The sequence below is a fragment of the Candoia aspera genome, chromosome 4 (genome assembly GCF_035149785.1).
Source record: "Candoia aspera isolate rCanAsp1 chromosome 4, rCanAsp1.hap2, whole genome shotgun sequence".
NCBI classification, from domain to species: domain Eukaryota; kingdom Metazoa; phylum Chordata; class Lepidosauria; order Squamata; family Boidae; genus Candoia; species Candoia aspera.
This window is the reverse complement of record NC_086156.1, coordinates 84,572,754-84,595,191: the sequence shown is the minus strand read 5'-3', so window position 1 is coordinate 84,595,191 and position 22,438 is coordinate 84,572,754. Positions and strand designations below refer to the sequence as shown.

General features: G+C 41.4%; 1 protein-coding gene across 1 annotated transcript in view; it reads right to left on the bottom strand.

Moving 5' to 3' along the window:
* SGCA (sarcoglycan alpha) overlaps positions 1-20,901 on the bottom strand; it is a 34,516-nt gene extending 13,615 nt beyond the window's left edge. Inside the window, exons 1-7 of the mRNA XM_063302071.1 lie at positions 20,892-20,901; positions 9,454-9,588; positions 7,435-7,592; positions 5,999-6,071; positions 1,882-2,080; positions 1,221-1,383; positions 893-1,101 (exon numbers count right to left, since the gene is read on the bottom strand). Coding sequence (XP_063158141.1) covers positions 893-1,101; positions 1,221-1,383; positions 1,882-2,080; positions 5,999-6,071; positions 7,435-7,592; positions 9,454-9,588; positions 20,892-20,901 — 947 coding nt within the window. The remainder of the gene's footprint in view (positions 1-892; positions 1,102-1,220; positions 1,384-1,881; positions 2,081-5,998; positions 6,072-7,434; positions 7,593-9,453; positions 9,589-20,891) is intronic.
* Between the last annotated feature and the right edge of the window lie 1,537 nt (positions 20,902-22,438).

Genomic DNA, 22,438 nt, shown 5'->3' with positions numbered 1-22,438 from the left:
TTAGGCCAACACCATTTGTAGGAAATTATATTTCCACTTCTAAGTCATTTGCTTCCAAATTTTACAGGTATAATTGCAAAAAAAAAAATATGTGAGAACAAAAGCAGCTGGTAGGCCACAAGTTGCTCACTCATCACATGCGCAATTTGGAAAAGGGAGAATTTTAAAATATGTCCATTTACAAATGCTTAATTCCTTGGTAATACATGCATGTTGGTTATGAGGGCAATCTGGCTGCAACGTCACCCCATTGATCACCAGGATCGATTCAGCTGATGTGACTGCCTAGGCAGGTATCCCCTTCCTCTATGTGCATTCTTCCCAAAGCTGTGTACTCAGAGGAAGAGGGCAATCGTCCCAGACAGAAGGAATGGGACCATATGCTCAAGTTATTTTAATTTCTACACATAATTCAATTTGAGCAGAGGCTAGACAGACATTTATCTTTAATGTTTTAATATGGATCCTGCTCAGAATGTAGCGTTGAGCTTGGTACCTTCTAACTATTATACTGTGATTTTAAGTTCCTGGTTTGTGCTCCTGGCAAATATTATTAGGCTGGATTATGTATTTTGGTAGTTGAGGTGTGGTATCAAATGAGGAGACCTACCTTCTTCCTGAATCACAACTGAATACAACCCACCATACTTATAAGGGAGAAGAGAATGAAGACCCTCTTTCCTATAAATAAATATATACTTTATATGTATGTATGTGTATGTGTGTATGTATACACACACACACACACACACACACATGTATATGCAGAAATAAGGGACACCCTTCTGAGTCACTCTGAGAGAAGTACCTTACATTCTTTTATAATTCACATGTACCCAACTATAATAATAAATTCATACAACCTCCTTGAGTGGATGCATGCCCAACTTACACGCCCTCCCGCCTACAGTACATGATGTAGGCCAAGATTAGAAAGAGGAGAAAGCCCAAGAGGAACGGAAGAAGGAAAGTAAGTAAGAAATCACTGAAAAACATCCTGTCAGGAGCATCGTCAGGAGGATTAAATTCAGTCCCCTCTTCAAGCACTCCATCTCCATAGATTGGTACCATTTCTGTGGCATTTATAGTTGTAAGGTCTATCTGAGGAATATAAGAAAGGAGAATGACAGGGGAGTGATAATTTGGAGAAAGCCATCCCAGGATACCTAGACAGCATTCCCTCTCCCTCCAGCACACAACTTTCCCCAACATCTTCTCACCAAAGTGAGGTTACACCAATCTACTTGGAATCGAGGACTGAAGCTATCATAACAGGTAATGATAGGCTGTTGCTCTAGCCTGCATCGGTAAAGATTGTCAGGTGACTTTGCCTCTGTTAAGCACGTCGTGAATGGATCCTTGGACCCCACTTTGACGTAAACCCTGAGGGACCAAACACAGAACACACTAATGATTACAGAACAGGGAAAGTGTAACCTTTTTTTTTTCCAGTCTGAAATCTGCACTTGGCCACTGAGTAGCATGTCAAGGACCACACTCCAATAAGTAGGCAAAACCAGAATGAAGAGTCAGGACAGAAATGAAAGGTAATTGAATTAAATGTAATTGCAATACAATTAAATTCATCATAGTTGGTTTACCCCATTATATTTATAATTCCCCACCTCAACAGTTACAATTCAATGGCTGTACCCAAGGCTTTTGAGAGGGGACACAAGCAGCCCTGAGGCTTCAGGCTGTGCATATGCACTCTTGCTGTAGAACCATAGAGTTGAGAGAAACCTACAAAATGAAGTAAAGGAAGTGCTTCCAATCAAAGTCCTTAATTTTGCTATCATCTTACCTCAATTTTTGAGCAATCATTACTCAGAACTTTGACAACAATACTTTGATTCTCACTTCCAGGGTCACATTTCTTACCCTTCTTTCCTGTTTTCAATTGGCAATGGTACACGGCCTCCCCGGTCTAACGCTGAGGTAATATTGATGATAGTCAAGCCTTCTTGCTCCCACATGCTATCCACAGCTTCTTGAAAGAGTTCTTGGGCATCTTTCGGAAGCATTTCCTCAACATCCCAGTTCTTCACAAGGAAGTCAGCTTGGTACGTCATCTCTCCATCTTCAGGTAAAGGACAGAGAAAAGAGAGATGGGGAAAAGGAAGTGGGAACTACCTATCTCTGAGGGATCCATGGCATGCTTCTTAAGAAAAAGTTTAACCATTGCCTCCTTTGAGTAAGCAGGCAATCTGCCCTCTGTCAAAGAGACATTAATACTGTAAGATTAATTAAGGGATTTTTAAAAACCTCACAGCTGGAAGCCAAGTTAGGCAAGGATCCAGAAAACAAATGGTGGACTGTACTGTTCCAACAAAGTCTCCATATTATTTGCTACCCTGAACTATACAAGAGGAATTGCTAGACACCCCCATAACTGATTCTACAACAAACACAGCATCCAGACTAGCTTGAATATGAGAGATTTTATCCATAAAAGACTCATTGAAAGTACTGCAATGAGTCTGTAAGGATTCTATAATAAAACTTGAGAGGAGGGGGCAGGGATACAAAGCAATCTCACAGCCCAAAACAACTCAGCATTAGCTTGTGAATGCAATGTACAGAAAAAAAAATCTGCTTCTTTGCTGCAGTATCATGATGACACGAGCTTTCGAATGGGCTTCATGCCATACCTAACCATGTTTGGGTTGGGTGTTCCTCCACACTCTGCAGGAGAAGGCATTGTTAACCTGTATTTTTACCAAGAAAGCCACATGGATGGAAAAAAATCTATCTATGTGGGCACCAGGAGTCAAAAATGACTTAGTGGAACATAATCAATCAATCAGTTCAAATAAGCCCACTATACAACAGATATGACTTATGACCACTAATCCAGTCTTACCCAGATGGTGATTTGTCTGGGTTAATGGGGAAACCTCGGGCCTCCCTACCCATGGAACAGCTTCTTGATTGGAACAAAATACCAAACTGGCATATATGGTGGCCTTGTGACTGGCTGGGATAGTAAACATAAGTGCTATGAACTCCTGAGCTACTCCAGACAAACCAGCCCCAAAGTGTTCTGTCCCAGGCCAAGCACATAGAGAGGTGGTTGCAAACTTTACTGATAAGTTTTGTGAAGCAAATAAACAAAGGAAATGTGAGTGCAAACACACACACACAGTAGAGAAACAAGTCCCCAAAGTTCAGCAAGCTTGCCTTAAAAGAGGTCCAACCTCCAATTATGGGAGGTTTCTTGAAGAGAAGTCGGAGTTTTTGAGGGCGGCAGTTGGGCTGCTTGATTTCTTTAAGAAAAAGGCTCTGTGTATATTGTGGGGATATGCAAATATTTTGGTTTATTTTGAAGTGGGATAAGAGTTGAAGAATATTTATCTGGATTGCTTTTACGGTTTGGCTAATTTCATTTATCTTTAACAATTTGGATTAAGATTATTAAGGTATAATTAAAAAAATGTCTGGTTTGGGGTTTGACATGATGAAGGTTATTAAAATTGTTGTATTATTAAGTATAATGGTAGACAATTTATATGTTGTTTAGTTTGATTTTTATTATAGCAGATGGGAATGTATAGAATAGTGGTAGGAGGAAATAATTAAATAAATGTTATCTTTGGGGGGAAGTTGATTAGGAGGGGTGTGTGTATATGTGTGCGTGTGTATTCTTTTCTCTTTTAATATAAGGGGAGGGAGCAACTATACTTAGTGATTTTTATAATGTGCCAATGGAATGATTTATAGAAATAATGTGACTTTGGTTTAATGTAGAGTAAGGGATTGATTATGGAATTGTTGTATATCCTTGCTGTTAAAAGCCGGAAGTTACCTCTTTATGTAACTTAAAAAAAAAAAAATTCTCTTGTGTTTTCACGCTTTTTTAGTTTTTTTCTTTTCTTTGTAGTTTTTTGTTTTTCTGTAGCTTTTATCTTTCTCTGAAACTTAATAACATTTGTATATAAAATTTATATATATATAAAAAGCGTTCCTATCCAAAACGGAGTCCAGAGTCAAAGTCCCAAGCTTTCAGATCAGGAGTCAAGGCAGACAGAGTCTGGGTAAACGAACGGTTGCTGCCACTGCTGCCAACCGAGGGCGTGAGCTCGCTGCTCTTCTTCAACAGACGCAGCCCCGGTGTTGCTCGTTTGGAAGGGGGAGGGTCCTTCCTGCGAGGACCTTGCAGGGTGCCTTTGCTCCACTGCCCTCTCCACACAGCAAGGCCTTGCACTGCCCTCATCTGCCAAGCCTGGTGGCAGCTGTAACTCCTGGTTACCAGACAGTCCCAACTCCTCTGCCTGCGGTTCCTCAGGCAGCAGTTTGTCCGGCAACTCTGGAACTGGCTGCTCCTTGTCGGTCTCCTCATCTGAGTCTGAGCTCGCCATGACACAAAGGTGAGTCGTGCAGTTCGCCACAACGCAAGTCTAGAGATTTCCAACACCCACCTCTGAGATGAGCTTTGCCAGCTCCATCAGAGATTCAGTTTGTCAGGGTGGCAGTTGGTACCCTAAAAGAGTCTCCAATCTATCCCTGGTTCCAAGACTTTAAGACTAAGATACACATAACTCAGCCTGCACCAGTCCTGTCATGAGAGTCATAGCAAGGGAGAGTTGTTCTTGTGGATCACAACCACGTTATCTGCCCTGACTTGCTTTACTGCAGAGAACTCAGCTGGAAGGAGCCGAGCCCCTTGTGGCCCACATGCCTCTCCTGGCTATCTATGTCTCTGTAACACAAGCCAAGTCAACTTTTCCTTCTACAGTCACATTGTGAATCATCTCTATTTTATTCTGGAATGATCGGGCATTACAAGTGAGCCACACCAGGTTCCTTAAAGGGCTGGAGCCATTCTCCAAGCCATAGAGAGCTGACGTGGTAGCTGGAAAGAATAGCTCTTAAATTGCTACCCTTCCTTACCCTGTAATGGCCTTTGGCAAAGGTGTCTACTGAATTGAACAATTTCATCAACATGACTAAACAAGTGTTGTTACAGCACAACACAAGCCCCACCCCTTTCGTGCATGCATGCAATATTGTGACTTGTGTACAAAAGGGTCAGACCTTGCAACACAATGTTTTGATGCTTTTTTAAATCATTTGCCACCAGTCTGAACTGGATTCTCACAGAGCCTCTTTAGCAAGATTTATTGAGATGAAAGGGGATGGAGTTTGCAAGAATTCTAGCAAATGAACTATTTCCCAACTAAAAATCAATATATCTCAAAGTATGTTAGGATGGACCATTCTTTATCTTCTTGCTAATTGCCTTTCTATGAAACAACAGACAGCAGGTCTCTTCACTCATAACACAGAAGCTTGCACCTGGTTGTTTACAGAACTGTCTCCTGAATCTTCACCAGTGTGAGAATGAACTATTAGAACTAATATGAGTCCCTGCCTCAGTAAGAGGTGAATTCTGTCAAAACTCTTCCAGCAGCATGCTAAGTTCAGAAAACACAGGAAGCCATAATACTTTTATTTGCTGAAGCCAACCATTGCGACAAGCAAACTGTGTTTATAACATGTGAGAACACAGCCAACTATGGCTGATTCAATAAGCCACGGATGAAACTAACAATGACTTAGTGTTGTGTGACCCAAGGCAAATTGTAACCAGAAAACCAACATACCTCCAGGATTCATGGGCCCAAAATTCAGATTTGGCCTAAGAGATTACATTTAGAATTCTCAGTTGCTCCAGAATTAGCCACCATCTGCTTACCCTGCAAGCACAAATGCCACCTCCCCCATCAACCCAAGCAAATGACTTTGGGGGATACAGGAAATAACATACTGTACCACATTCAAATCACATCCATGTTAACGCAACCAGGCAACCATCCCAGGGCAGCAATGAATTCAACTTTTCTATACCTCTTTCCAGTGTCATCTAGAGGCTGTCCAGACCTTTGCAATACAGATGTGGTAGCCTTAATCCAAGCGGCCATCTTCCCACTAAACTTAATGGAAAGGAGAAAAACAGGTATCTAGGCAGTATATTTTTCACTGAATATGAAACATTTACCTGGAGATGAGAAAATGCGTATTTCCATTGTTTGCCTCACAGTCTCAAATGTGTATCTGTTATAGGCCATCACCTACAACAGAGAAGCAAAAGAGATTTGTTTACTGTACAGGTGTTTATTCTTCTTTCTCTTTTTGTACAGTATATCTACCTGTCTATTTCCTGGAAAGGTAATAAGAAAATCCCCCCTCCCCGTTTCTAAAAAAAATGACCATTAAAACCAATGTATTGTCTCAGAACACAAAAGCCAGTAGGCAAATGTCTCCTTCTGTCAATTTGGACGTGGCCCTTCAAATCTGGGGTGAGGCTTCCTGGTACAGCCAATCTGAATCTTCCAATAGTTCAGAATCAGAAGGTCAAGCCCCAGCAGTGCTTACAAACAAGAATGCTAGATTGTCTCATCTTATTAACCAGATTTATTGGGGGGGGAAAAGGTAACAGAATCTTGAAAACTATATACAGTATGTGTACATTAGCACCACATTCATCGGTAAGTTCATTAGGATGGAGATTCTTTTATCTTCTTGCTGATTGCCTCTGAAATACTGCGGTGGTTGCTATTTACCTCCCTGATATGGAAGGCATATATAGATGTTCCAGCCCTGTAATATTTTGCAAACTGCCATTCTCCTTCCAAAGTCAGAGAAGTCCGTTACACAGAAATATTCCTGTAATAATTCATGGTTGAGAGCCCGTCTGGTGCAGTGGTTAAGGCACCGGGCTAGAAACCAGGAGACTGTGAGTCCTAGTTCCATCTTAGGCACGAAGCCAGCTGGGTGACCTTGGGCCAGTCATTCTCTCTCAGCTCTAGGAAGCAGGCAATGGCAAACCACTTCTGAAATCTTGCCAAGAAAACTGCAGGGACTTGTCCAGGAAGTTGCCAGGAGTCAACACTGACTTGAAGGCACAAAATTATTTATTATTATTATTATTATTATTATTATTATTATTCATGGTTATTTCAACATGTCTCATGTAACATAATGCATACAGTATTTTGTGCCTTTCCTTATATCATCCCCACCTCCAGTACGTATTCTCTACTTTTAAAGGAATAATTTATATATAAAAGTTACCCTCCTTTGAGCTGAGCTCTTTATGAACACATCCATGCAGTTTCCTTGGCAATGGTATAGAAGGGGTTTGTGCCTGCCACCCCAGTCAGGTCTACAGCCTTCGTGTTCCTGGTATTCCCTGGCAGTCTCCCATCCTGGTATTCACCAGCCCTAACCCCACATAGCTTCTAAACCCAGACACATTCAACCAAATACTCACACTTGCTGAGCTTAATCTAAATTGGATTGTGCCCCCCAAAACTTTTCACAGAATTCAAATATAAAGATTTTAAGCCCTGCTGTAAAGGTAATTAAATGTAATGTTGAGAAAGCTTCCCTCAAGACATAGGCAAAATAGCATTTTGAAATGCACCGACGCACCTCAATAGTCTGCTTGCCAATGTCTTTACTTGTGGGAGACCCATAGAGGTATCCTGTGTCAAAGGGGGTACGTTGAATGTAGCGTAGCCACCGGGGCAAATCAGGGTGATCCAGAAGATTGGCATGGAAGGTGATGGGAGGGTCAAACGGAGGTTCTTCTGAAAGATTGGAGACCAGACCAAGTTAAATCTGGTCTTCTCCCACAAGAGAGGAGATGCTGTCATGGAGCTTAGAACTCAAATGATACAGTACTTGTACAGCATGAAGATCAGTTTTTTTCCCCAAATAATTTGTCTTTAAAATTGGAAGGGTTGTCTTAGAGAGACTAATACTATGGTAATAGAGGCAGACCCCATGAATTTAACAAACTTAAATTCTTGTTTCTTTCCTTTTGGATAAACTAAGTAAAAGCTGTCTCTTCAGAATCAAGAATAGCATTAGGGTGATGCAGTGGGTTACATTAGTAGCTTGCTTAAATTTCATCTCTTTTTTTTTTCTTCTATAATTTTCAGTCAGCCAATGTGGGAAAAAGTGGTTTCCTAGAATGAGGAGGAGGAAAAAGGAGATGAAATTTTCAACAGGCTACTAATTTTGGAAAATTCACCAAAGCATTCTTCTGTTTTGCATTAATCTTAGCAGCAAGGTAGCTTAAAAGTATGTTCCCAGATGTTCTACAGCTTCCTTGGCTGTCCACACTTCAGTTAAATTCCAGCAGAAAGATCTTATAAGGGAATTCCTCTCTTGAGGCTTCAGATATGTGTTGATAGCTAGAGGGGTGCAAAGGAAATAAATACGTAACAAGAAACAGTGGCACAAAGTACTCCCCTGCTTCTTACAACAAAGGAAGGTCTGAATCAGTGTTTCTCAAACTTGGCAACTTTAAGATGTGTGGACCTCAATTCCCAGAATTCCCTACCCAGCATGAGTTGAAGTCCACACATCTTAAAGTTGCCAAGTTTGAGAAACACTGCTCTAAATCATACAGGCCCCTTGCAGCTCATCTGCAGCCCTCCAGCACTCTGAGTCTTTGCTTCTAAAATTTGGAAGCAAAATGGCCTATCTAGTAGGCCAGTTTTTCAGGGTTTTCTTTTTAAAAATAGTATGCTAATGGGACTGACTGGCAAACTGTTCACATTTCTATCCTAAAAGCCCGTCAGACACTCCAAAATTGCTTCATCAACATTCTGCCATTTTGCTGCCAAATTTTGGCTGCTTGGTTTGGGGCTGTTTTTTTTAAAGGTCAGTGGTAATTTTTAAAGGTCAAAACAGAATTAACTTGCCCCAGTCCTTCCAATGACATCCCATTGTCAATCAAAGGCCTCCTGCAGTCTGAATTATATTAAATGTATAATTCAAGCAACCTTACGTTCTTTAACGTTTCAGAAACCATAGTTAATATTGATATAATTGTTTTTCCTTAAGTAATCTAAACCATCATAGCGTTAACAATTTCTAGTTAACACTGTATAAATACCACTATATCTTGATAATATAACATATTATTTGCATCTTATAATATAAAACAATTAATTTGGAAAAAAAAAGAAGCAGCTGAAGTATAGTCCCTGGTCCCTCAAAGGTCGCCCATTCCTGCTCTAAACCACTTCCAGAAGGAACTCCAAAGCACTCTGAGCTCCAGGAAAAACAGGAGACTTCTTCACCATAGAAAAAATGGAAATGGCTCAGTTCAGCAGGCAGTGTACAAGTTCTGTCCCACTGCAGCCACCTTTGCGATTTGCTCTTATTCAGAATAGCTGGGTTGCAACTGAGGCTCTCGTCTTGCAGGAAAGGGAAGGGAAGGGGAAGGGAAGGAGACAAAAGACAAGAGAACAAGAGAGAAGGCTGGATAAGTTGTGTGTGTGTGTTTGTGTGTGTGTCTATACATATACATATACACTGAACATATACATATGAAGGATACCAACAACAGTAATGACAAATGTATGGTGACAGATGGGGAAATTCTTGGAGGAACAGAAAGAACGAGCAGCAACAAAAGAACATGCTTGAATTCCTTACCATGGTCATCCATGGAGAAAGGGAAAGTATCCTTAAAGTCCTCTCTTTCCAGCTCATGGATGAAAATTACCCCAATCACCGCATGGAGATTGAGAACAGGAAGACTGGCAGCCAAGCCCCTGATGAAGATAATCCCTAGCAGTAAGTAAAGAAAGTAGCAGTTTAGATCCAAAATCCCAGTCCTGTTGGCTCAAAGACAATCTTTCTCTTTTCCCCAGCGCCCTTTGCTTTCAACAGGCTGAGCATGAGCAAAACTTATATCTAGCCCAAGCAAGATTTTTGCACAACTGGAAACACTGCACATTTGTACCCCAGCTAAAGATAAAACAGAAATTTGAAATTATCTGGCTTGGAAATATATTAGGTTAAATTGTAATGCAGAATGTACTTTAAACACAGATGCACACACATTTTCTCAGCTTAATTCCTTTTAAATTGCATTAAGCTATTTTTATGGTGATGATGATGTTCTTCTGCTGGTTTTTTTTTAATTTAATAGATTTCCATATGTTATTATAGGCTTCCATTAGTTGGTTTTCTCACCATTTTAATTTTTTGGATAATCACACAGAGAACCCCTTGAAGGAGGGTTACAAAATAACATTATAAAATATTATTATAATGTTAAATGGGACTGGAAATGCAGACTGTAAATGAAATTATGCACTATTTGGTTGCAATAAACTTTGAGGAGTACTTATAACAGAGGAGTTGAGATGAAGACTTGGAATATCAGCACATAGACATATTTACACCCTTGTGTCCTTTTAAAGAAGAGCAGAGGCATCTTAATTTGCATCATTTGGGTAGGGCAGTTCTCACTCCTTCCTTGGAATATCTCAATTTTGGCACCTCTAACCAGGCCTGCAACTAGGGTCTGTGTCACCTGGGGCAAATGTGGATTCCGTGCCCCCCCCACATGGGTTGGTGCGGGAGGTGTTAGCAAGTTTTATAATTCTATTATACATTAAATTAATAAAACATTCAGTATATAAATACTATTTTGTCATTTTGGTGCCCCCCAAGCACAGCACCCGGGGCACATGCCCCACTTGCCCCCCGCTAGTTGCAGCCCTGCCTGTGACATCTCAAAAGCCTGCTGGATTCCTGCTGGCAACTTAGAATGGAGACAGGAGAGGCATTTGTGTTGCTTCATCTTCTCATTGGATCTGTTTTTTGATAGAATTCCCTTTCATTGCAATCAGTGGTGGGTGGGGAATAAATAACCAAAAAATGGTATAGATCAGTATTTCTCAACCTCAGCAACATTAAGATGTGTAGACTTCAACTCCCAGAATTCCCCAGCCAGCATAGATTACATATCAGTTTTAAAGTGTTCTGGAAGAATTGGAAAGCTTCACAGTCTTGCCATAGGCCTTCATGTGCCATCACTTCCAATGTTAGTCTTTCCTCTAATATTTGAGGCTGAGAGAACAGGAGGAGGAGGTTTTAAACATTTTGATTTCTCCTTCTAAGTCACATTTCAAATCAAATCAAATCTTTATTACAGCCGTAAGGCCAGCTATTAAGTCACCACCCTTTCTTTGACCTCAAAGCAAACTCAAAACTTTCTGCATTCCCTAGGATACCCTCCCCTCATTCTTCTTTTATTTATTTATTCCTAATTATTACTGCTGTTCAATTTAATCTCTTACATTTGGGGGCAGCTTTTTAATTGTTGTTCCAAATTGCTTTTGGAAGCAATCTTGGGTACCAAACAGAATATAAATATTTCAAGTGATTGATGATTGATTATGTGCCATCAAGACATTGTTGACTCTTATCAATATAGATAGATTTTCTCTATGACAATCTGCCCCTAACTTGGTTTTTCAGACCTTCCAACAGTACACCCATTACCACTGTAACTGAACTTATCTGGCCTGATGCTGGTTGTCCTCTTTTTCTCCTCCCTTCCACCTTTTCCAGTATTACAACCTTCTCCAGAGAGGTAGGTCTTCATATAATGTGTCCAAAGTATGATAATCTGAGTTTGGTCATTTGTGCCTCAAGTGAGAACTTTGGGTGGATTTTTTTGATGATTCATTTGTTTGGTTTTTTGGCTGTCCATGGAATTCTCAGGAGTCTTCTCCAACACCAAAGTTCAAAACAGTCAATTTTCTTCCTATCCTGCTTCTTCAAAGTCCAATAAATATTTTAAACACATTGCCCAATCTTGCAATCCCTTTTGTTCAGGCAAAGTAGGGTTTATACATTGAAAGCCAACTTCTATATGTGTAGAAGGCCTACCAAACTGAATTTCTCTTCATTTTCTTCACTTTATGTGCTTCTAATCTCAAGTTTTGATGGTGGGATGATGGTGTCCTATTTGCTCTCTCTCTTCAATTTTTTGTGTGTGTGATATTCAAACAATGTTAATGTTACAGACTTTTCTTACCTTTGTTTGTTTTATTTCCAGAGAGGATTAGATCTTTTTACCTTACCCTTGGGTAGAATTTATTATTTCCCCACATCAGCAAGGCCCATTTGCAACTTCATGAAAAAGTTGCTGATATAGCTTAACACCACTGATTAAGAAGTTCCTTTTCCCATTCTCTGAATATCTTGTCTGTTACATCAATAGGGACCCTGTCTTCCCCAAGAGCACAGATAAAAATAATGTTTCTGCATCAGGTGTCCAAGCAGAATTCCTCCAATACTTTAAAATTTCCTCATTCCCATTCATTCATAGGAATTCATACTGATGTCACTGGATGCTTCCAGGATAAAGTATTAATGATTAAAAGACACTCAACAACTTGTCTCCTCTTTCGCCACCATCTAGAAGTATTGCAAACCATTTTTCACAATAAGGTTAACTGTGTTCTACTAGTTTTTGCTTGAGCAAAAACAAATGTGAAAGGGAGAAAATGGGATGTACCATATCCTTCCTAGGAAAGCATCCAAAGACCTCTAAGAGAGTCCATTGGAGTTGGACGGCCAATAAATTTAAATAAATAAACAATAAGATAGATATCCTGACTTGGAGGGAGAGAGAAGATTCCTTCCTTGTACAGGATCCAATCTTGGATGTCTTCCCCAAACCCTTATGAAAGTCTTCAAGGTTCTTGCACTTCCAGCTTAGGAACAATGTCAGTAGAAGCAGAATGAGAACAGATCAGGAGGTATGTGATAGCTGGATCAGAAGTTTGAATCTGCAGGATCCAAAACCCTCCTGGTCCCTAATCTTCCTGACCCAGAGGGAAATGTACAGCAGATCAAATGGAGGGAGGGGGGAAATCAAATTGCTCTCCCCTTGGTCCAATGAAAGAGAAATCTTCTGGGGGTGTGTGGAATCACTCTTCCCTGCTAGTACAAGCAATGTGGGATTTTGAGTAAAGCAGTTTCTCACTTCTAGAACTCCCTTCTTTTACTGAGAGCAGATGGATTTGCTCAGCACACTTAGAGATTGCATTTTGTGACTTGGGGAACCTACTTTTTACAATATGTTTTGCTGTGTGTGTGGGTGGGTGTGAAAACCAGCGTGGTATAGTGGTTAAGGTGCTGGACTAGGAGAGGGAAGACCTCCCTGAGGCACAGAAGCCAGCTGGGTGGCTTTGAGACAGTCAGTCTCTCTCAGCTCTAAATTGGGAAGCTGAAAAAAAATCTATTTATCAACCCACACTGAACCAGTGTGGTACAGTCCGTAACCTTCAATGAACCTTCATCCTGTACTGGATTGATTTGGCTGAGATAGATAGATAGATAGAGAGGCAGCCAGACCTTTGTGTGCAAGTCATAAAAATCTGAGGACAACTTAAATCTGTTGGTCTTTAAAGATGTCACACATCTATTATTATTATTATTATTATTATTTTACTATAACACAAAAGAGAGCCAGTTGGTGTAGTGGTTAAGGCATCAGGGTAGAAGCCAGGAGACCATGAGTTCTAGTCCTGCCTTAGACACAAAGCCAGCTGGGTGACCCTGGGCCAGTCACACCCCCTCAGCCCTAGGAAGGAGGAAATGGCAAACCACATCAGAAAACCTTGCCAAGAAAACTGCAGGGACTTTTCCAGGCAGTTGCTGGCACTGACTCGAAGGCACCAAAACAAAACAAAAACAAAAACAAGAAGCCAAATCAGGCTTATTTATTTACAGAACTTACAGTACATGGCCACCTATCTCATATAATGATCCTAGGCAGCTCACAATAATCAATATAAATGGAGATTAAAAACAAAATCACCCTTCCCGGCAGGTGCCACACCCAACAGCCTCCCCGCTCAGCCCGCATCCTAGCCCGATGTTTGGGGGAAGAGCCAAGTCTTCAGGCTGAAAGGGTACTTGTATACTTTACACCAGGGGATAACAACAACTTCAAGTGCGAAAATTTAGATCAGGGTAATGAAACAGGGCAGGGGAAGGGCTTAACCAGAAACACACATGCACATAGACACACCAGCATGGCCAGTGAGGGACCATCCATCTCTGCATGTCCAGTAAGATCAGGACATTTTTTATTAAATTGTCACTTTGCAGGACCAGGGAAGCATGCCTTCTCTGCTGCAGCGCCTGCCCTCTGGAACAGTATCCCCCAAGATCTGTATAGCTCCTAGCTGGTTGACATTCCCAAAGTCCTTGAAAATCTGTCTCTTTTTCCTGATCTTGGAGTAAGATGGGTGTTGAGCCCCTGCTGGTTGCTTTTTGTTGCCCTGCATATGGGTTTTTCTCCCAGCAGATGTATGTATGTGTTCTCTTCTCTCTCTCTTTTTAATAATTTTACTAACAGTTTAAAAAAAGAAGATACAAACTAATACAAACTAATCAGAAGTAAAAAAGAAAAAAGAAAAAGAAATCAAAGAGAAAGCTAAAAGTGCAGGAAAGGAAAAAGAGGAAAAGGAAAAAAGAAAGAAAGAGGAAAGATACAGAGAAGTGGCTTCCGATCTTCTTTACAGCAGTTTTAAGTTATCTTCTCTCCATTTCAGTGTCACTGCTTTTCAAAGTGCGAGCCACCCAGAGTCGCTTGGAATCTGGTGGCCTTTAAATCTAATCAAAAAAATAAACCAGCCAGCAAATAAATAAATACTTGGATCAATTTCAGACCTCCTATTCATTGCTAAAAATAAAAACATCTAGAAATAGCGGATCCTGCTTTTTCTGGAAAAAGAAATTGGTTCTATTTTCTCTCCTAGTAAAGATACCTTCCTGAATTTTGGCTCCATGTCTTATTGAAATAAATTTGCTTCTATTTTGAGCAGAGCTCTGTGTAACTCAAAAGCCAGCACAGTTTTACACCTATCAGATTTTTGGCCCCAAATAGATGCCACCACCCATGCTACAATCCTCCATTTTCTTCAGCAAACAGGGCAACAACAACAAAAGGGACTGCAGCTCCCTAAAATCAGAAGGTGCCTTACAGAGGCAGTGAGAAAGCAGATAAAACTTGATCCCTATGAAATTTCACATGCATAGAAATCCGTGGGACTTGCAACGGTACAAAAGGCAAGAAAGTGCATATTATTTATCTTGAGTGGCATTCGCTAAGTCTGAAACAAGTCTCACTGCAGCTTCCTTCTCAAATCTTTCCTCATGGCTTCTTGAAGTCTTAAAACCAGCCCCTGTGCAACTCTGCACCTTCATGCAGAAGGACAGAGTTGAGCCATAGAGTGAAGAACACACAAGCACACCCAGCACGTTGCGCATTTCTATCCTCCCATATACAGTAGAAAACTAGGAACAAACTTGCCTGTGAGGAAAAAGCTCCTAGTCAGGCACTGCCCTGCCATCTTGCAAGTGGAAAACTTTGACTGACGGGGTAGGCTGGTGTGAAAGATGGGGGGAGGCAGTGCACATGTGCTGTTGCCAACAAAGGTTAAGAGAATGTATGCCAACCAGGGCCCATGTTTTAGGCCTCATAACTACCACAAGGGGGCAGCATTGGCCTATTCCACAAATAGATAGAACTCCATAGCGAAGCAGCTGGTCAAATTGCTCAGCCTAAATTTGTCCTTCACTCTAAAATCTGCTTGCACTTGAATAGTGTGGGTGGGATCATGCAGGGAAGCAGTGCAGTAGCTGTATTCAGACAACATGCTTAATCAGGTTAGGACAGTTGCACAAGGTGCTAAATGTGGCTAGTGTTAATCATTGTTGGGGGAGGCGGGAGGGTGGGCTTACTGTGTTGTGGAAACCAGTCCAAAGCCTGGAATCCAGAAAATGGGTTAATTTAATAACAAGGTTATGTGTACTGTGTGCTGCAACCAAATAGTATTATTACCTGAGGCAGGGGGGAATGAGAAGGATAGCCACAGTCTGTGAAAACAATAGTAACAACACAGTTCAGGTGCATTAAAGGCTAGAAAACTAAAGAAAAATAAAGTAATGACAAGTTATAAATTGATACATAAGGTAGTAAAGGTAAAGGTTTCCCTTGACGTAAAGTCCAGTCGAATCCGACTCTAGGGGGCGGTGCTCATCTCCGTTTCTAAGCCTTAGAGCCGGCGTTGTCATAGACACTTCCGGGTCATGTGGCCAGCATGACGACACGGAACGCCGTTACCTTCCCGCCGAAGCGGTACCTATTGATCTACTCACATTTGCATGTTTTCGAACTGCTAGGTGAGCAGGAGCTGGGATTAACAACGGGAGCTCACCCCGCCGCGCGGTTTCGAACCGCCGACCTTCCGATCGACAGCTCAGCGGTTTAACCCGCAGCGCCACCGCGTCCCTGATACATAAGGTAATTATTAAATTTATAACTGAATAAAATATTAAATATTACATGATGACATTACATAACGATATGCTACTGACGAAGTAGCATGACATAAAACCCATGAGAAAGGAGGATAGAAAAGGTGCCTAATAAAAAGGAAAATGTTGCCATGCCCCAGCAGAGGAATTCAATACGAGACTCTAAGCATGGAAAAGTTAGATTTCATTCTGAGCAGGAGGTTGAATTAGATGATTTCTAAGGGCCTGTGATACTGAAAATGGAGACGTGGCGGTGTGTGTGTGTTTTGCTTGGTCCCACTGTTGGACCATGGGCCTGTGAACATTGTACCTATCCATGGTACATGCATGCCCAGGCAACATCTTTTTACTAGGCGCTGCCTCCTTCTAGTCCCCAGCCCAGTACTGAGGCAGGCTTAAGTCACCCCTAGCTTTACCAGTGTTAAAGCGATGCTTTCCCTCTTGAGCTGGTAGTGTCCAATGACAGCCACAAGATAGATCAAATCTGCCATGCTTTGCCACTGATTACACTGGAGATGAAGTGAGGTTACCAGTAGCAGGTGGGATTGGCGCTTATCGGCCATGTCATACTTATGGCAGCTCATGCCTTCCTTCTGGTCATTGGTCAATTTCATCCACAGAATCCACTCCTTGAGGGACAAAGGGGGGAAATGATGATGCATGCATGATGCCATGATGCCACGACTGCATGATGAGTTGACATTTTGACCTCGTGGTTCACTCTGGACACCACTGGCCTCATCTGCTGCCATCCTGCTGTGCTCTCCTTAAGCCGCTGGAGACACCACCGCCATTCCAGGCCCGTCAGAATGGCATCTTCGTGCAAGACTGCTCAGCCAGTGGTATTGTCAGGGCCTTGACTTTAAGCCCCTTCTCAATTTAGTGCAAGGTTAAGATAGCATGGAGGTTGAATTGTAAAGAGTGGGAAATGTAGGCTGAAAGAGTAAAATGGTGGAACACGAAACCCTCTGGCTCCCATTGCCTCCTGGACACAGAGGGACCTAGAAATCAGCATTTATTGATTTCTATATAAGGAAAGGAAAGGAAGGAGAAAGAAATCCTAAGTAAAAAAAATGCTACTTGTGACTCAACTCTCTTCAAGACTCCAATCTTCTTTTTTTAAAACATTATTCAGTGCCATTTATGGGGCCTTGAGCTCCTGAGGAAAGGCAACTTATCAAGCTAACAAATAATAAGTACTGTATCCTATACAGAATATCCAGGTAACTCTCACTTTGGGCTGCAACAGAATGGGCTGCAGTATATTTATTTATTAGACTGATGCCCTGCCTTTCCTCAGGAGCTCAAGGCTGCATTCAAGAGACTCCCTCCCCACAGTTTTTCCCCACAACAACACTATGAAGTAGGCTGGGCTGAACAAGAATGGCTGGCCCAAAATCACCCAGGGAGATTCTGTTGCTGAGGGTGGAGTAGAACTGGGTCTCCCTGCTGTTGGTCCAGCATCCTCATTGCTAGACCCCACTGAGTCTTCGGCTGAGAGCAAGCCGCTGGCCCAAAGTCTCCAGGGAGTTTCCGTAGCAAAACAACAAAATTATTACATTCCTTTCATGGGTAGGCCTGTATAGATGCACTAACCATGTTCTTAAACTAAAAATAAAGAATGAAACTTATCTCTTGAATGTGAAGTTGCCCAAATTTGAAATAAGTTTTTAAATAAATGGTGATCTCCCAGGGAACCCCTAGTGACCTCTCGGGGAACCCTGGCTGAGAAACCCTGGAACAGACTATCCTAACTGGTAAAGCAGCCTCTCTGCTTTCCAGAAGAATAGATCTGAGTCTTGTGATCTCCTCAGAGGTCACCTCTTGGCTCAGGAAACTGGACTATGGCAACAAACCAGCCAGAAAATACTAAGACCTACAGTACACACAGACACAGACCTACATTTTGTGGCTGGGGAATCTGTCTCCCCATCAAACATACATTCCCCAGCCTGCTCCAACTCCAGTCCCTTCATGGGCAGTTTACAGAATTAAACATCGTATCTAGCTAGCTCTAAAGTACCTCAAAAAGAAAGAAAGAAAGAAATGAAGTTATAAAGCAACCCGTGGATCCAGTTGCTGAAAACGGGTGTGGGGCTTTTTGCCAGTTGGAGAAGGAAATCCCTTGAAATCTGTAACGCGGAGCCTTAAGCGGATTGAACATAGTTTAAAAAACGACGGCGTGGGGGAATATCGTTGTCCCGGGAGGTGACATTAAAAATATTAAAGGTAACCCCCGCGGGAATGAATGGCTGCCCGTGCCTCGTCTTTTTAGATAGCCCCAAGGACTACAATAATGACGTGCATCTAAATAACGAGACAAAGGGGGTCGCTAACCTAGCCTATGAGACGAACACAGTTCAACTCCTTCGCGCTGGCAACTACAGTTGTTGCGTGCAGCTGCGCGCGCGCACACACAGACAGTATATATATCTACACGCACGTACATACCCGCGTCTGCTCTACGCCCTCCGTCACGGCGATCCATCTATATTTAGGTCAGCGAGCTTCTCGTGCCCCGTCTCTTAAGGAGGAACGTTCTGGTGCCCAAGTGCAGCCGGAGTGCAGTCCAGAACCCCAATCCACCTTTACAGGAAGAGAGGAAGGGAGAAGGGAACGCAGCTTTTCTTCTGCATTCTGGAAGCAAGCGAAGAGGTCCGACCTCGAGCAAAAGAAGGCGAAGAAGAGAGGATGGTGCAGTCTCTTCTGGCATCGTTAGTAGGACAGGATATTCAGTTTTGCTAGATCTGTGATCGGAATAAGAATACCACGAAGCGAATTAGCCATTTAGCAGTCCTGCGCTGCCATGTTGTAGTGAGGTGTAGGAAAAGACAAGCAGGCAGGCGCTTACCAGTGTTATTCAGACCAGCCAGTGTGGCCCAGAGGATGGCAGAGATGTGGAAAGAAGGATGTAGAAATAGGAAGCGGCATGGTCAACTCTTTGGATCCAATGGGACCCGTTCTCAGCGCGATCAGGGCAGGCTGGGGAGCCTGGCAATCTCTTATCACCCTTCCCCATTAATTTCCATTACTACGACTGTTTTGCTGGGATGATGGAAGTTCTAATCTCATATGAAGGGCCTGAATTAAGGGGAAGCAGTTCTACAGCATGGAAGACCAAGGAGATAAATTAGGCTGGGAAATTCTGGAAAGTGCTGATCCAGTTGATCTAGAGGATGCAAGGAGACAAATCCCTTTTTAAAACCAACTTCACCAGTAGCCATGGCAGGAGCTGTAGTCTAACACACATGGAGAGCAATGGGTTGGGAGGGGCTGAGCTGAAGGAAGGAAACTGAGCATCACAGCCCACCAACCTCTTGCCCTTCAGATGGGTTGGGTTACAGTTTGCCCTGTTACCAGCTTTATGATCAAAGATAGTCCTGTGTGAATTGCACTAGTCCATTCTTGAAATTCCCAATGTCTCTGTAGCAGCATAGCTGAGACCATAGAGCAGTATTTCTCAACCTGGGCAACTTTAAGATGTGTGGACTTCAATTCCCAGAATTCCGCTGCTAGCTGGGGAGTTCTGGGAGTTGAAGTCCACACGTCTTAAAGTTGTCCAGGTTGAGAAACACTGCCACAGGGTGAATGTTTGAAGGTCTCAAAATCCTTTCCCCAAACCCTCCTGGGCCTACACATCCTAGCTTCAGTTCCTGCCTTGGTATAACAGCTTTATAGTTTCCACCTAGCTTCCTAGCATACTCCCCCATAACCCTGGTGTGTGTGAGACTGGGTTCCCACAACCTGTTCTTCTATTGGCAAGTAAATGGGAAAAAAAACAGGGATTTTTTAAAAAAAAGGTATTCTAAAGAACCACCTCCTGGCCCTGTAACATTGAGATGTATAGCTAGGGAAATCAACTCCTCCCCTCTTTTGGGGGGAATAGATCAATTTCATAAGGGCTAAATAGAAACGCATTTTATTTTGAAAAAGGAGAAGATAAAATATAACAGTCTCTTTTTAACTCTACATATTTACATGCAAAAAGAATCAAAGGTGGAAGAAATAAAAATATAGGGCTGTTAAAATCACAAACAGCATTTTAAAGGATCCTCGAATACAAACATATACAGGACATTATAAGGTTCTGAGCAAATTACAAGATGATGCTAGTTTGTTCCTAGAGCTAACTTGGATTACAGGTTCCACATTACAGAAAAAGAACAGTGATTGAGTGTGTATAGAGACAGTACTGTACATCCCAGAAACAATAAATTAGACTTAAACACACAGAGAAAAAAAGAAACTTTAGTGTAGTTCTTAGCTAATGGTTTCCTAATTCCTCTAGACAAAAGAAAAGATCCTTAGAATGCCTATTATCCTGTACTAATTTGTTACCTGGAGGCTGGAAAATCCTTCTTCCTTCAAATTACAACTTTTATCAGAAGTTGGGGAAAAATCTCAACTCCCCCACCTACCTCAGCACAAACCTTGTTTTTTTAGAGTTCTGCCTGTGGTTTTCAAAGACAAAAGTTCTTCCTTTCTAGCAGAAACGGGGAGTTTGGGGCAGTCTGACTTCATCCATGACCCAGGACATACAACTGTCTCTTGGGCTGATATAAATTTCATGTCTGAGATGAGGGAGTATGGATGGAAACCATGATGCATCTGCCTGTCAGTGAGTGTGGAATGGGAGTTTGCCTGCCCATTCACTACTGCCTCAGTCTGTGAAAGCTTTTCTCCTGTTGCAAGTGAAAGGAACATTATGGGTAGATCCATGGTGGAGACAGAGATCCCCTTACCACAATCCATGGTTGCAATCCAATGATTCACCACCTGCATCAGCCTAAAATATATTTCTTCATCCAGCATGCAAGGCCAAACTGGTTGTCCCTCTTTCTACTGGTATTAACCCTAACCGCCCAGAGTCCCTCCTTGTGGGGGGAGATGGGCGATGTTAAAGATTTGATAGATAGATAGATAGATAGATAGATAGATAGATAGATAGATAGATAGATAGAAGGAGTTTTATTCATATGGGTCTGGGGTTTAGCTTATTTTGTGAATCCAGGCATTAGGAAAATATGTTATGACAATCCATGAGGGAATAAAAACCTCACTTTGGAGCATTTTACAAGAGAAAGAGAGAGAGAGAAAGAGAGAGAGATTTATAGTCAAATATTGGTCTATTGTCATATCAGTTATTATTTTTTCATGACTGCCTTGTCTTTTATTTTCTTTTTGCCCACTCAATATCCAAAATTCTCTGGGGGCTCAGTGATCCTATTCCTAAATACCTTAGCCTGCAATAAACCAAGATATGAAAACTTCACTGATGGGAAGCAGAGCAAATTCTTTCTCATATAGGTAGAGAAAATACATTTTCCTGCTTAAAAGAAAAGAAATAGGACAACCTTGCTTCATGCATGCATATAAAACTTGTGTACTTAGTATTTTATTTTAATTGTATCTCATGAAATACTTTTTTTAATAGCAAATTTTATTAGGTTTCAAGAGAAGAATAAAAACTACAAAAAACAAAAACTACAAAGAAAGAAAAAAACTAAAAAAAGTGCGGAAAGACAAGGGAAAAAAATTTCAAATTTACAAAAAGATGTGGCTTCCAACTTTTAACACCAAGGATATACAAAAATTTCCATAACCAATCTCTTACTCTATATTAAGCCAAAGCACCACATTATTTCTATTCCATTCCACTTTAACACATAATAAAAATCACTAAGTACAGTTACTCCTCCCCCTTATATTAAAATAAAGGGGAAAAAAAGTTCATATAAACCTCCTAAACATCTTTGTCCCCTCCAAAAGATAAAACGTATTTAATTATTCCTTTCCTACCACAATTCTATACATTTCTGTCTGCCATAATAAGAATCAAATTAAAAAGCACATAAATTGTCTGCTATTATACTTCATAGTACAGCAATTTTAATAATCCCGATCTTAATAAACCCAAAAAACAAGACAATTCAAAACAGTAATTCCATATCTTTAAAAGGAAACAACATCAATCAAATCCTTAAAGCAAACCAGATAAACATTCTTTAACCCTAATACAACAGTTTTAGTAATTTTAATCTTAATAAACCCAAAAAACAAAGCCAATTCAAAAAGTAAATTCAAATCCTTAAAGGCATATAGCATCAATCAAATCTTTAAAGAAAACCAGATGAACATCCCTCAACCCTTATCCCACTTCAAAATAAACCAAAGCAGTTACATATCCCCACAATGTGCACAGAGCTTTTCTCTTGAAAGAATCAAAGAGCCCAACTGCCCCCCTTAAGGATTCCATGTTCTTTTCATGGCATTCCACCAGGAGATCCAT